At 45.7% G+C, this 14638-nt stretch overlaps 1 protein-coding gene across 1 annotated transcript in view; it reads right to left on the reverse strand.

Annotated features, from left to right (window-relative positions):
- The window catches only part of GAP43 (growth associated protein 43), a 55280-nt gene that overhangs the window by 23261 nt on the left and 17381 nt on the right, over nt 1–14638 (reverse strand). The window contains exon 2 of the mRNA XM_088527276.1: nt 466–1090. Coding sequence (XP_088383402.1) covers nt 466–1090 — 625 coding nt within the window. The remainder of the gene's footprint in view (nt 1–465; nt 1091–14638) is intronic.

Here is a 14638-nt window from a genome sequence, read left to right on the forward strand (position 1 = left end):
ACAGATAATACTGATAACAAGATGTTCCTTACTAGCTTGTGGTTGTAAGAGCAGTATCATCCGTTCACAGGCAGATGGAAAAGAAAAGGCCTTTGGGGCTCTTTCTTGATCATCCCATTGACAAGGATGGGGTGCAGTATGAAAGAGTCTTTCTCTCATGAAATTTCCAGTTCAACTTGGTATCCTCTGGTGAGCCTGACACTCTCCTGCAGTCATGCAGAATGGGCTGGATGACACTTCCACTGGAGGAATATGAGCCTCCAGAGGAGGTGCAGTATTTCCAAAAGCTTCTGGGAAGCAGAGGAGAGCATGCTAAGCAACAACTTGCATCTCTCCCTCCCCTAAACCACAGTAAGAGGGTTACCTTGTTAATTCCCATTCTGATCCCTGCACTTGCCCTTGCAGATCGACCTCAGAGAACCCCCAGGAGACCAAGGGAGACATGAAGGCCTGTCATTCACTCACCTGTCTTCTCTTCGGTTTGGCTGCTCTCCACTGTCTCCATTTGGGGTTGCGCTGTTGCCTTGGCAGTAGCATCCTCTGCGGCAGGGGTGGTGGTGGCAGTGGTGTCAGCAGCAGGCACGTCGGCTTGTTTAGGCTCCTCTTTGTCTTGGGCTTCGTCAGCCTTCAAGGACGGCGAGTTATCAGTGGAAGCTTTAGTGGCACTTTCCGTTTCGGCGGCGGCAGCAGCGGACTTTTCCTCCGAGGAGGCCGCAGGAGTGGCAGCCTGTGGGGCTGGCTGCTCTGAGCCCGTGTCAGCAGCTCCATCCCCCTTTTTCTCCTCCGCGGTCGCGCTGCTGTCTTTGCTGCCCTCCTCCGCCTGGGCACTGTCAGCAGCCACAGCATCTGTGGTGGCGGGTGCCTCGCTCTCCTGGTTCTCGGCGGCTCCGCCGGCAGGGCCTTCCTCCTTCTTGTCCGCAGTCTCCGTCTCAGAGGCCGGGGCGTCGCCCTTCTTCTCCCCCTTGAGCTTTTTCCTTGTTATGTGTCCGCGGAAGCTGGCCTGGATTTTGGTGGCTGCCTTATGAGCTTTATCTTCTGGTTTGATGCCATCTTGCTCAATCTTTTGGTCCCCATCCTCATTCTTTTCAACCTTTGAAGAAAAAAATGGGGAGAGAAAAGGAGAAAACAGAGAGATGAGTCAGGAGCTCTCCAAGTCTTCTGCAGGTCTGCCTAGGCTCTGGTTGTATGGCGAATGTCCCACCTTCCTCTCCTGCTAACAAGAGGCAAATTTTGAAATAGTCTTTCAATTTAGCATGGACTTGCAACCAGGTGGCTGTAATTAAGTAAAGGGGCTGGACAGAAAGAGGGGTTTTGCAAAGGAATTTAAAGCACCTCATCATCTCAGTCAGCAATGCTGAGAGCATGTTGGCAGCTTGGAAAGACTCAGACCAGCTGAGTTGTCTCTATTTATTCCAACTATTTATGTTCCCATCCATCCCGAAATGCACCATTTTTTTCCCCTGGTCATTTTCAATTTCCCTTGAGCTATTCTCAGAGTCTCTCCCTAACCCACCCTGTGCCTTCGATTCTTTGTTTCTTTTTAATGACACCATGCTTCACAGGTGTGTGACTCCAAGAGCACTGAGCATTGGGTCCTTTATAGCTTTTTGGCTCAGGACTGCCAACACAGAAGAGCACTGCTACATGCTCCACTGTGGATGCACAGTCACACAAACACAGATGTTCACATGATGTACACCGCTCAAATGCCCTGCCTGCAGGTGCTTCAAGAACTGCCTCTGTTCCTCCACTCATGCCTTCCGTGAAGGAATAATCGGCAGATAGATATCAGTATTTCCAATTTTAGCAGATTATTGTTATTTCTCTGATTACTGGGTGGAATTCAGCCTTGTAACAAAGAACTGGCATTCCCCGTGCTTGTGTGCCTTAAGTCATTCCTTAAAGTCTTAGAAAGGATCAAGGCAGAACCTGTGCTTTCTGCAGGTCTGCTACAGGAGGCCTGCAGAAAGACCTTGGCTTGTAAACCCCTACTGAAACCACCGTGTTTCATCCCAATAATTCACCAATTCATGAGCCAGTAACAGCTCAGCTGCATAATGATGAAAGGACAGTCTTCTATTAATATTCCCAATGGGAATCATGCAAAAGAGCAGAGCCACTGGCCTCTTTGCTGTCTCCAGCTGGCTTCCAGCACTGGCTCAGGTCACAAAAGAAAGAAAATGCGCTGGCTGAAAAAGATAGCAAGCATCTATTCATGAGTGTAAAGAGGAAAATAACTTCTTAGGCCATTGCTACTGAGAGATACCATCTGGGGAAAGGTCCAGCAGCAGAATGGCAGGCAGAGGACATGGTTGATAAATAAACTCAAAAAAAGGTCCAGCAGTAACAACAGAGAAGAAGCCACTGCAGTACACATGCATAGGACTGGAATCATCACACTTGCAAAGCTGAGGAGGTAAGACTGGCCACCCCAGCAGCAGCCACTGAGTAACACACTGCACGTGAACACTAGTGACAATTGTTGAGCATGAGCACAGGCATGAAACATGGAAAGGCATTCACGTGTGAGCAAAACAGTATGAGTGAACGCAACACTCGGCTTCGTCATGCCAGAGCTGCTCCCCACCACATCTCTCCAGGCTCTCTACAAGCACAGGGCTCCCTGCCCAGCAGCTGCACACAAACAGGATCACATTAGCACTAGCAGGATATGCTGAAGGGCAGGCTGAGCAACAGTGGCTCCTCCTTCTCTCTTCCTCAAGTAAATGGTGAGCTCAAGGAGACTTGATGTCCAAGGAAAGGCCAGCCCCACATCTCCAGGGAAGCCAGCCTCTCCACACAATTGTGCAGGACAGGTGTGAACACACCAGGACACAAGTCTGGGTTTGAGACCAGGTGCCACCATGCTGCCACAGGGGCAGAGTGAAAAAGCTTGTGAATGGATATTAACTGATACTAACATATAAGACTCATCATTAGGAATTTTCCTGCTTCTGCCTACACAAAGGGAGAAAATGGTTGTTGTGCCTATCATAAGGGCAGAGCAGAGCTTTTATATCTGCTCTTCTCCGAGTTCTTTAAGTGATATGGCATGGAAAGTGGGCTTTCATGTAAATGCCAGCTTGTCAGGCAGCAGGTGATGTCTATATGTAGGGATGATGAACACATTAGCATACTGTAACCATTTATATGCATATATATATATATATGTGTGTGTCTATAACCTCCTCTTTTGCCTGCATAGCTAACTCTGAACTTGTTTTATTCAGTGTCTAGGATAAGCTCTTCAGTATCATTTCAGCACAGGTCCACATGGAGATAGAAACATATCAGAGGTAGCTTTAAACTAGCCAAAGAAGAGTTGTGAGCCAGACAGAGTAAGATGGAGTCTACACAAGTTCATTTATCTTGTTCCTGAGGCAGGTTTTGCTGTTTGTGCTAAGTCCTGTGTTGCTGTGGCAACATTACTACTGGATACCCAGACTAGCAGTCTTCAGGAGAGCTTGAGCAGGACTGCAGCACATGGAAGCTACAGCAACTCGAACATACGCTACCTATACCCTAGCACTGTGTGATGCTGAGAGAAAGGTGCAACCAAGGTACCTAGGGTCTGTGGCCAGTTTCAAATAGCTGCAGTGTGGAAAGACTGGAAAGAAAACTCAGGTATAAGCACAAGATCCTTAAAGCCCGGTTCCATATTCTGATTCCTGCAAAACAACTAGAAAATGCAAAACATGCAGTGCACATCCCCTCCTGCCCCTAGGACAGCTTTTATGAAGTGTGATCTTGCCTCTGCGACTTTTTCCCCAGCAGAGTTGGGGCTCATCAGCAGCCCTACAAAGGCTTATCTCCTTCCTGTTGCTAGCAGGCCAGGGTAGGATAAGTCCCAGAGTCAGTTCTCCTGCTCTTCTGACAGACAAAATCCTGGCGAGTGTGACTGAAGTGCACTGCAGGGCCTGCCTGACTTTCTTGACTCTTTTTTTCCTCCATGGATGCTCTCACCTTCACCTACTGCATTTACAAGGCTAAGAGGGCCCTTTGCTATAGGGATGACATCATTGTCCTCTTATCCCAGTTGGGATGACATCAGTTTGAGTCCTTGCCAGCTCGTAAAGATCGAAATTGCAAATTGTATTTCTGACAGGGTGCTTTCAGCATTCCTTCAGATATAAAAGATAAGAAATGTGAGGCTGGGGTAGAGGTAGGGTTTAAGGTCATGGCTGAAGGAAAGGCACTAATAGCAGGTGCCATTCTGGGTTGCTTTTAGTGCCATTCAGGAATTCCATTTCTATTCAATCTCCCTCTGCGTGAAGCATCTTGGACATTTGAAATGACATATATTCAGGCTACTGGCTTGCAGCTACTTCGAGGCTAGGACACAGGATTCAGCTAGTATGTATGTCATGTTGTATAAGAATGGGTTGGGTGAGAAACAGATTGTTCAGGAGGAAACTTCTGTTCTCATCAGAAGAGACAAGGGCTCTTCATCTGTGGATTACACATGCAGCAGATAAACCTTAATTAAGGAAGCTGCTCAGAAATAACCTGTACACCATGAAGCTCCTGGAAAGCAATTTATCTTCCTTGGAAAGCTAAAAGGGTGAGTCAGCCTTGCCAGGGCGAATTCAAAGTAATCTCAGTGGAAAACAAGTATTCCCTCTGTCTTATCTGACTGCCATGTGTGTATGACATCTTGGTTGCAGTGCTGTGGCTTCTGGAATAAAAGTTTATTATTATTATTAGCTCTTTTACAGAATCGAGAGTCCCCAGCCAAGAATTAGGTCCATTAGAGATAGGTTTCATATATTATTATGCAGTCATGCTCACACCTTATTTATACATTTATGCATAAAATAAATTCATACCGGAACTTAACATTGAAATGTCATGATATCATAAGTATATATGCAGCATACTGTCATCCTTATTGTACACAGAAAAATACTCTGTTTTATTTAGCATGAAGCAAATGGATCCTTCAGGGTTAGGAGGACCTGAAATCACTAAAGCAGGTTGATACATAGTTATAAGGATATATAAAAGGACATACATAGTCAAACACATAGAATTTTTCTTTGGGCCATCTACACATACCCACAAAAACAGATTTACAAGGAGAGGATTTGCCCTGATTAAATTCAGTTAAACTGTTTTGTTCCTATCTGCATTTCTAGGACACAGTTGGGGCAGAGATAGTTCTTGGATACCAGGAACTTGGGAATTGCATTGACTCATGACTTAGCTAGATTTCTAATCCTCGGCCTCCTTTTCACCTTTTATCTCCAAACCCAAAGCCTTCAGAAGAGTAAACATAGGGCTAATAATGAAGAAAGCATTGCTATAACCTCCATGCCCATTTGAATGTCCCACATGCTGTTACAGCATGAATGGTGAAATGGAGAAACCAGATGTTGCACAGATATTCCATGTGTTTGCAGCCCCACATAGGCAAAGAGCAAGGCAGGATGAGATTTAGTGCCTCCGTCCTTGCCTGCTGTTTACCCATTTCTGTCTTGTTGTGCTGAATCAAAGCTCCTGATCACAGCATCTTCCCTGCTTAGCTTTGGAGAGGCTGACTTGCCTTTAAGAAAAGCAGGAAAAGCAATGAACAAGAACCAGAGAAAAAGAACAGAAAAATAATCACACGGACTTCTTGTCTTGGATAGTAAGTTGGAAAGATCAAGAAAGAACTTTGTGTTACTTTAAAGAGTCTTTTAATCTTATACAATCTCTTCTGCTTCATATTGGAAGCCCTTTCCATGTGCCTCTCTCTTTCCTGGCGTTCTTCCACCCAGTAATTTACAGCTGGTGTCAGCATCCTTAACCATTCGTCTTAGGACCAGGCTACTTTACCCTGTAACATAATTCACACTCTTTTCTGACCTTAGATACAAACTCTTTTTTAACATTCACCCAGCCATCTCCTGGCATTATGAAACCCATCTACTAGATGTCCGGATTTAGTGTTTACGAAGCTTTCACTAGGGAAGACATCAACACTGGCCAAATGGCTGCCTACATGCAGGAAAAATGACAGGTACCAGTAATCCATTCCACAGCACAGTCACAGGGGAAATGTTCCCTATGTTACTGTATTCTTAATAAAATTTCTTGGTTCTCTATGCAGGGATACATAAGACAGGAAGTTTCTGCACCTACACTAAGGGATGCATTGCGATCTTCCCTTCAGGTAACTAGATCAAGTAGTCCTGGGTCAACTAAAGGCCTGCGATATTTGTGGGGTTGAGGCAGGCTATGATCTTGACGACAGCATAGTCTAGGTTTGCAATGGCATCATTCAAGGTCACTGGGACCCAGACTTGCAATGAAATTTAGGCACCCGACTCCCATTGATTTCACAGGACTGAGTCACCTCATTGCTTTTGTGGGCCTGGCTCTCTATGACCTGATTTGTCTCAGAGACAGCATTTAAGGAGCAGAATGCTTTAAAGAAAGGAGCAGCTGTCTCCCCAGAAGGAGCAAAACATGGGCACAAGAGACTGTGAAATGAGGAAGCAATTTAGCACAGAGAACAGCTTATTTTTAACCCAGTTAAATGGTGTGAAGACACCTGGCTAGAGGATGGCACCTCTCAGTTCAACCTGTCGACAAGGTGAAGAAACACACAGAGCTCCTTTTCCTGGGCTGGCTGTGTTGATGGTGGGAAAAACACCCCTGAGAGAGAAAAGCGGTGTCATCTTTCCAAAAGCTTAGAGAGGACTGTTTCCTTGTCCATAACTAGCAGGCTACCAGCTCTTCAGTTTCCAGTTTCTCTAACAATGCAGTTTACATCATTTTCTCTACAAGAACCTCTCACACTTAGGAAACTTCTATCTTCTGGTGCCTGGAATGGAACAGGCTAATGATGATCAGGCAGATGGAAAAATGTTGTTTGCGTATGTGTAGGGTGATGGAGAAGTGAGGTATAAAATAACTAGTTAGCTAACTTGATGTATTTAACTATTTTAACTGCGCCTTCTCAATAAATCTGTTATAACCACTTCAGCTTTTTTTTTTTTTTTTTTTTTGTGACCCTCCCTTCCGTTTGTCATCTTTTTTCCGTTAATATCATGGCTGACCATCGTGTCATTTGCCATCTCGAAGTCCCTATAGCTCCCCCGGTTAAACAAAGAAGCGTCCTTAGTAATGACCACGTTGTCTTTGTGGGCTCCATCAGAGCAGAAACTGCCTCATATCTGAACCTGGTGCAAAGTGGCTCATATGCCATATGTTTCCTAGGGCAGAGTAGCTCATAGACACTGTAGGAAGCAGTGCTTGCCTTCAGTCTTGTCTGGGCTCTGTGTAGAATTCCTGTGGCCATGGAGTTGTTATGTTAAGGTCTCATGTTTGCTTCTCCTGAGGCACGGCCTAAGCATGGGAAGGTACTCAAAGGCTTGTGAGCACCATGTTGAAAGCCTTGGGTGCTTGGCACAGTCCACTTCTACACGCTTTCTTCAAGGTAGACCCTGGTGCATAATGCACTGAGAGCTTTGTCTAGTCCCTCTTTCGGAGGGAAATGTTTGTGTTGCTCCAGAAGGAGCCAACAGCAGATGCTCCCATCAAGGGGTCATAGTCTGGGAATGAAACCTGAAGCTGTCCAAGCTGACAGCTTTTCCCAAATAGACCATGCTGAAGAAGAGATTCCTCGAAAGGGCCGGGCGATTTTTTTTTCCTTAAACCATGCTTTGGTTAGGGGAAAAAAATAAAAATCAAGGAATGCCAGAATATTTCAACTCCCTAGACAAAGACATAGACTTGAATATCATGAGATTACTGAAAAAAAAAAAAATGTACCCTGACCCAAACCCTGTGGCTTTGGTGGACCTTTTCCTGGCTTTTCAAGCAAGGACAGTTGCTGCTATATGACTTGAAGCAACAACTTCACACTCTGAATTCCTGCATGCTCTGCTGATCATGGCCAAGTAATGAAACCTCAAATTAGAAAATTCTCCCATCCTTTTTTTCTCTCTCCTTTTCTTTTTCTTCTTGCTTAGTTTTGGATTCCACAGGAATTTTCAGGAAGGGGTTGCTTGTGCCATGTGCTCTAGGTGTCCCTGCTCAAGCAGGGAGGCTGGACTAGATGATCTCTTGAGGACCCTCCCAACCTCAACCCTTCTGGGATTCTGGGATCTCCAGGTGCTCACAGCACCTGCTTCAGCACAGCTGGACATGCTTTCGCTTAACCACTGGGCCAGAGGTTGTTTTACAACTCAGCCTGGCTTCCTCGAGGCCTGTTGCAGCCATTTGCTGAGCTTGCCCAGAGCCCACAGTTAGGCAGAGTCTCTACAGCACTTTCCATAAGCAGCAGCTTGTGTCCTACAGTCCTCATCCCATCCCCTCTGTGAAAACACAGTGCTGCTCCCCCAGCTCTGATTACAGGAAGTCTATTTCTCTTCCTCTCTATTTCTCCCAGCTTTCCCAGACATTTCCTGGGCTGTACTTAAGTTGTTATGAGGAATTTTATGCTGGGATCTTTCTTCCTGGAGCAGCAAGGCTGAGGTCCCACATGCTCATTTCACATTCAAACCCACCACTGACTCAGCACCTATTTATGCCCCCCCCTGGCTTGCCCAGGATTTTTGCAGCCAGCAGATGACAGTGACAGACTGAAGCCCCAAGGCCATTCAGTCCCTCAATCCTCTTTTTAACCTGCCTTTTAACCTTAAACCTTGGATAACTCCTGCAGGCCATGACTGCCAATGCCATGAAATCACTCAACCTAGTGATAAGAAAGAGATGAGCATCAAGCAGCTTCCTTCCTGCTTGGCTGTAATTGCAGTGCTGTATTTGTTCAATAATAATTATTATTATTATTATTATTTTCTTGTTGTTGTTGTTGTCACTGGAAATGGGGGCAATTATCTTCCAATAAAGTAGTTACGGGTTGTTGAAATGAAATAAACACCCCCAGCAATTAGGGAGAGCAAGGCGCAGATTAATTCCCAGCGGCTTGGGAAGCTGCTTGGGTGGTGGGCTTTGCCAGTGCGGTATGCTGAGTGCTCTGCACGGAGGCTGTCCTCCGCTCTGGAGGTTCCCACCAGCACAGATGCGGGCAGGATGCTCCTCCAACACTGCCCCAGGGCATGCCATGGTATGAGGAGGAGCAGCAAAAGAGAAGTGTAAGCTGGGCTGGAAGGCAGGAAGCCTGAGGGAGAAGAAGACAGAGCTGAAGGAGAAGGAAAGGAGGAAAGTAGAGAAGAGGGGAAAACAAAGGAATCAAATGGAGAAAAGCAAAGGCAGGGAGAGAGGTAAAACCTGGCCAAAGCCAAGCCACTGGATGGAAAAGAGATAAAAAATAAGATTGACACTGAGAGAGGAGAGATGAGATATAGTGCAAGGGAGAATAAGGGGAGAGAGAGAAAAAATCACATGTAAAGGGTACGATAGCAAGAAAATGTCAAGAAAAACAGGGCAGCTAAATAGCTGAGCAGGGTCCCCTGGGGCAGAGCTGCACGGGTGTCCGTGCCACAGCTGAGAAGTGCTGGCAGCATTCTCGCGGCCTCGTGCCACCTCGCTGTGCAAGCAGGGCCTCTGCCTGCGCGAGCGCAGGGACAGCAGCGGCGCCAGGGAGCCTTGGGCCAGCCGCTCCTCCCGAGCAGCCAGGCTGCCCCTGCAAGTGCTGCTGGTGGCAGTGCCCTGCTGCGGAGCTGGCCCTGCCACGAGGCACATTGATTTGGACGCTGACGTGACAATGTGTGACAGGCCCAGGCAGAGCCTTGCCAGCTCCTTCCTCATCCCAGACAACAGAGGTGCAGAGCGACCTGACAGAGTCAGCTGTGTCCAGAGACACAGAGCTCCTGTTAGACAGCAGAAGGATACAGGAGATGAAACCCAAGCTGGGAGCAAAGGAGGTTCAAGCGCCAACTCCTTATGAAATGGAAAGGGCAATGCTTGCCCTGCAATTGAAATCCACTGCTATGCTTGTGTTAGCTAAGGCTTCAGTGAGGAAAATACTTGGGCTGTGCAACAGCAGCCTGTGCCTTCCTATAGTGCTCTGCAGCAAGCCTCTCCCATTATGCAGAGCACGCAGAGAGTGGCGTTTCTGCATGCCTTTTCAGCCTCCACTGCTTTACACCCAACACCTGCACACAGAAGAAAAGGTCTCTCTCCTTCTATACTGCAACTACCGTGGGGGTGCAACCGTGTAGCTGCTACCTGTGCCCACAGCCACACAGCAGGTTAACTCACGGTGGCAACAGGAGTGCTAAATGCCCCTGTACTCATATTGTGACCTGAAGGAGTAAGCAGGATCCTTGAGCTGGCAAGGCCAGTAAAGTCTTGCCTCTCTTGCCATTAATTACCTCCCTGGCCAGACCTTTGTCTTTTGTTTTTCTCCTCTCCTGAAAGATAACCTAACCCGGAGTATCACATTCAGCTAACAGCTTCACGAGGGAGCACAGTATAATTTTTCAATCACCAGCACTGCATCCTGCAAAACCCAAGTAACCAGACTTGCAGGTCTCTTAGACAAATTCACAAACTAGCTTTAGGCTAACTGAGTCTAATATATCCCTCTCATAAACTCTTCAGCTTTTGTTCCCAATAATCCAATACCACATCTTCACTGAAGAACTGAACTGTGCGTGTACGAGGATCTGGTTATCCCCAAAGGGCACGAATTCACAGCTACCTATTGATACAGGCTACGTCTCTTTGCAGGGTCAGCTGTGTTTTTAGCAGCTTCTGGTTCTGAAGGGTTTGGTGGCTCTCCATGGCACAGAGCTATGCCTTAGCAGCCAGGAGTAGCTCTGCTGGCTTAGCTTCTTGCTCTTAGCTTCTTGTTATTGGGGGTTGTGTAATACCAGCCCTGGCTCCACCAGGCCAAAAGTCAACCTTGCTGTCAGAGGCAGAAAATACCAGTGTTGAACAAGACTTGAGGGTGCTGACTCTGATCTTCACAGCAACTGACTGCATTGATTTGCGTTGTGACTTTTCATGCCCAGCTGGACTTGCCTGACCCAGCGATCTCCTAATGTGTGCACAGACACATTTGCCTCTGACTTGACTTGGCCATTCCCTCCATCCACCCTCCCTTCAGCAGCATCATCAGTGCCCTACAGATGTTCTGCAAGGCAGCCGATAGGCTCTCACTTATGAAAACATCCGTTCAGAGTCATCAAAAGCAGTTATGTAGCACGTGAGCCCTACTTACGGATCTGATTTCTTCACACCAACAGCATGTCCTGCATGCCAAATACCTCATAGGAAACATCCTGTGAAATTACTCTTAGCCTACAGTTTATTTCATTCTTTTTATGTATTTAAAGAACAACCAGAGAAAGAAAGAGATCCCATCCCATATCCGTTTCCTCCTTGGTCACAGGTGAAAAGAGTTAAACTTAACTCTATCAAACATCAAATACAGGAAACAGATTCCTGGTGCCACTAAGAGCTCCTGAAAAGCTGATTTACAGGAAAGTGGGAGAAAACCTAGACCATATCTCTCTGTTCCTTGTATCCCAAAGTTTATACAACTTATAAACAGTTGTACTTAGATTTTGTACTGGAAGGTCAAATGCAATGCTAAATGGTGAAAGTGTGTGTGATTCCATTGATTTCAACATAATTTATATCAGGGATACATTTTACAAGATGCCTGTGGTCTGCTGTTCCAAACAGCTTGGAGAGGAGAAATTGTAATGTTCAGAAGGAATATGTGCACTACTGCAAGTCTCAAATGCATGATTCTGTAGCAGAGCAAAGCACTGTAAGACGCTCTTTATTCCCTTCTCTTAGTGCAAGATAAGAACAGCCCAAAGGAAGCATGAGTGTCTGTCAGAAACTGAAAGGGTTGTCAGTTGTGTATAACACAACTTCTTTCACACAGGAACCTGGGCTTGACTGTCTGAGTACATTCATAGTTCGTGTTACTTCAGTGCTTTTCAAAGTCTGTAAAACTGATGAATCAGGCTCCCTGATTTCAGATGTCATTCTTCAGTGGCACAGAGCTAAAAGCGCAATGTTGTGCCATACTCCTCCTCTCCCATCCTTCAGGTAAGGATTGTCACCAGAGCACATATGTGGTTTTGACTGGAACTATCCTTTGGGGTCACAGGCAGCTGAACATGAGTCTGAGCAGCCTCAGGGCTTAATCACTTTTTCTAGAGAGTAGAATACAGGAAATGCACATGTGGCTTCAAGCTGCTTTTCCATCCTGCTTTGCTCCTCTCCTGTATATAACCCTATCATCAAAGAGGGCAAGGGGAGGCAAGCTTGAAGTTCATGCTGCAATAGATCCTTTGTAGACACTCTTAAGTTTGTGCTATAAAGTCTTCCAACCAACAGGAATATACTGAATAGACATGCTAGGGAAAAGAAATAACCTTAAGCGTTTGGAATCACTGCTCACAAGGGCTACTTTATCACAGCCAACCTGTAAGCAGTCACTCAGAGCTCCACTAAATTCCTTGCTGCAAGGCAGCTGTTTCTTTCCATTTTTTTTTACCTCTTGGTACTCCTGTCTTAAAATTGTTATTAAAATGGGTTTGAATTGGCTTTAAACATTCTTAGAGTCCTGGAGTTTTCTAGCTTTTTTTTTCCATGCTTCAGTTGGGAAGCACAGCAATAGCCTCAAGGCAGCATACACTGTAAAGTGCTCTCCCCAGGTACAGAGTTTAGATTTCCTTCTATCCAGTTTATCTGTAACACAGTCCTTCTAAACTACCCCACATCCTTGGAGCCCTCTCTGGGGAAGACTTTACTCAGCAGCCACGGGCTGCACTGGCAGAGGACTCACAGGAGAAGGGAGCCCTGGTGAAGATCAGGGCATGGCTGGACCGGCAGGGTACACACAGACCTTTCAGCTTCCTTCTGTTCTGCTGAAGTGTTCAGGAAAACAAGAGTTCCTCCTGAGCAGAATGTGTTTTTAGAACAGGGGCATCTTTCCACAGGACACAGTGCAAAGCAAAGACAGAAAGCACTCAGAAGGATGCACAAAGAGAATAATGTCAGAAAACTGTGCAGTGTTTCATCCCCTGCTAAGAAGGACCAGTACACTTTGCACAGCTTTGAAGTAAGAAAAGGGTCATTTAGAATCCCTGAAGACCATTTGGATCCACTGCAGCGTGGATTGGAAAGTCTTCTAGGCTCTCACTTTCCACTGCAGCAAGACTGATTTTTTACCCATCCTGAAAAAGCAGTGTCTTATGTGTCAGTCTTTGGGCATTTTCACAAAAGATGGTTTTTGGGGGCCTCTGTGGCTGTTATTCCAATTGTGAACTACAGAACTCATCCCAGAGTTTCGGTCAGCCCCCTGCTTCTTGTTCACGTTGAGAACATCTCGTTTGTGCTGTCTTAGTCACATTCCTTTGTATAATAATAGCTCTCACCTGTCAGACCATCCATCTTTGCCAGACCATTCTTTCTAGTTCTCTTAGCCTGTACACAGAGATCCTGTTTTGGTTATTTAATTCATTCTCACTTGATTTTCATTCTACTGAGAAATGACTAAAATGTCTCCCCAGCTTTAATGAATATTGCAACATTATTCTCACAAAAAATAATAATTAGCAATGTAGCTAAAAATAAGTCAAGTCTGTGTGGATCAGACTCCTCAAGGCAAAGGAAAAGCTGCAGTCATGAACATAGATGGCGATGAAAATAACTAGGCACTTAGTGGGGGAAAGAAAAAAGAAAAGCTTAGAGGAACTTGTAGATGGCTGAGTGTCCTATAGATGGATAGCAATCCATGCAGACTGTTCCGCACAGTCCTGCGCCTGACTGCACAGTTTCCTGCCAGCTTCCACAAATGCTGTTTAGCACAGTTAGGAGTTTATGAGGATGTCAAGAGGTTGGGTGACTGAAACAGGCTAGGACAAATAAGATGGAGTGGAAGGAAGCCAGCCACTTTTCAGAGGTTCTCAGAGAATTTCCATCTGGGGTCTTATTGTCCTAATGGTGAGTCCCCAGATGAAGGGAGAGGTGCCCACAGACACCTCTGTGAGGAGAGCCAACGGGTGAGGACTTATGACAATGACAGCCATTACTTCCATATCTCTGAGATGTGGAATATCTCCCTTGCAGTGTTGGAGAAGGAAGCAGTGGAAGAAGCCACAGGAGTCAATACAACAGGAATGTGCTGAACACCAGAAACTGCATGGGCAGGACGCTGGTTCACAGAAGGGAAAAAAAATCACACATACTCTAGGGACCAGCTTGCTTTCTCCTTGTCCAATCTAAAATATGGGGCCATTTGTTAGCACAAAGGCATAATTCTTGCTTCTTCAGGAAGCCACAGGACAAGATCGGTTCTTGTCAGTCCAGTTTTATTGACTCATTAAAAATAACAATGCTTAGTTCCTCATAAGACACTTAAGACACTTAAGCAACATAAACTGTTGACCTGCTCAAATGAAGCAGATATGCAAATGTCGGTGTTATGTGGCCAGCTTAAGTCACTAGTTATATTCCATTTTTCAGGCAAACTACTGCTTTAGCCATGAAAACAGTCACCCTTCTCATGAGTTTCATTACAATGAATGATTATTTATCTGAAATTTTAGTCCTGGACTGTGACTTTTTTTTTCCCTAACTCTTTATTCTCCTTTTCCAACCCCATCAGTGAAAGGAAACATTACCCCACAAGTACCATGAACTGCATGCCACAAACATACACCCACATTGTGTGTGTATTTATATATATGCACACAAACATATATATGTAGGTATGCATATAAAA

This window comes from Tinamus guttatus, unplaced genomic scaffold, assembly GCF_059628265.1.
Source record: "Tinamus guttatus ecotype Peru unplaced genomic scaffold, ASM5962826v1 Tinamus_guttatus_pri_ptg000272l, whole genome shotgun sequence".
Taxonomy (NCBI): Eukaryota; Metazoa; Chordata; class Aves; order Tinamiformes; family Tinamidae; genus Tinamus; species Tinamus guttatus.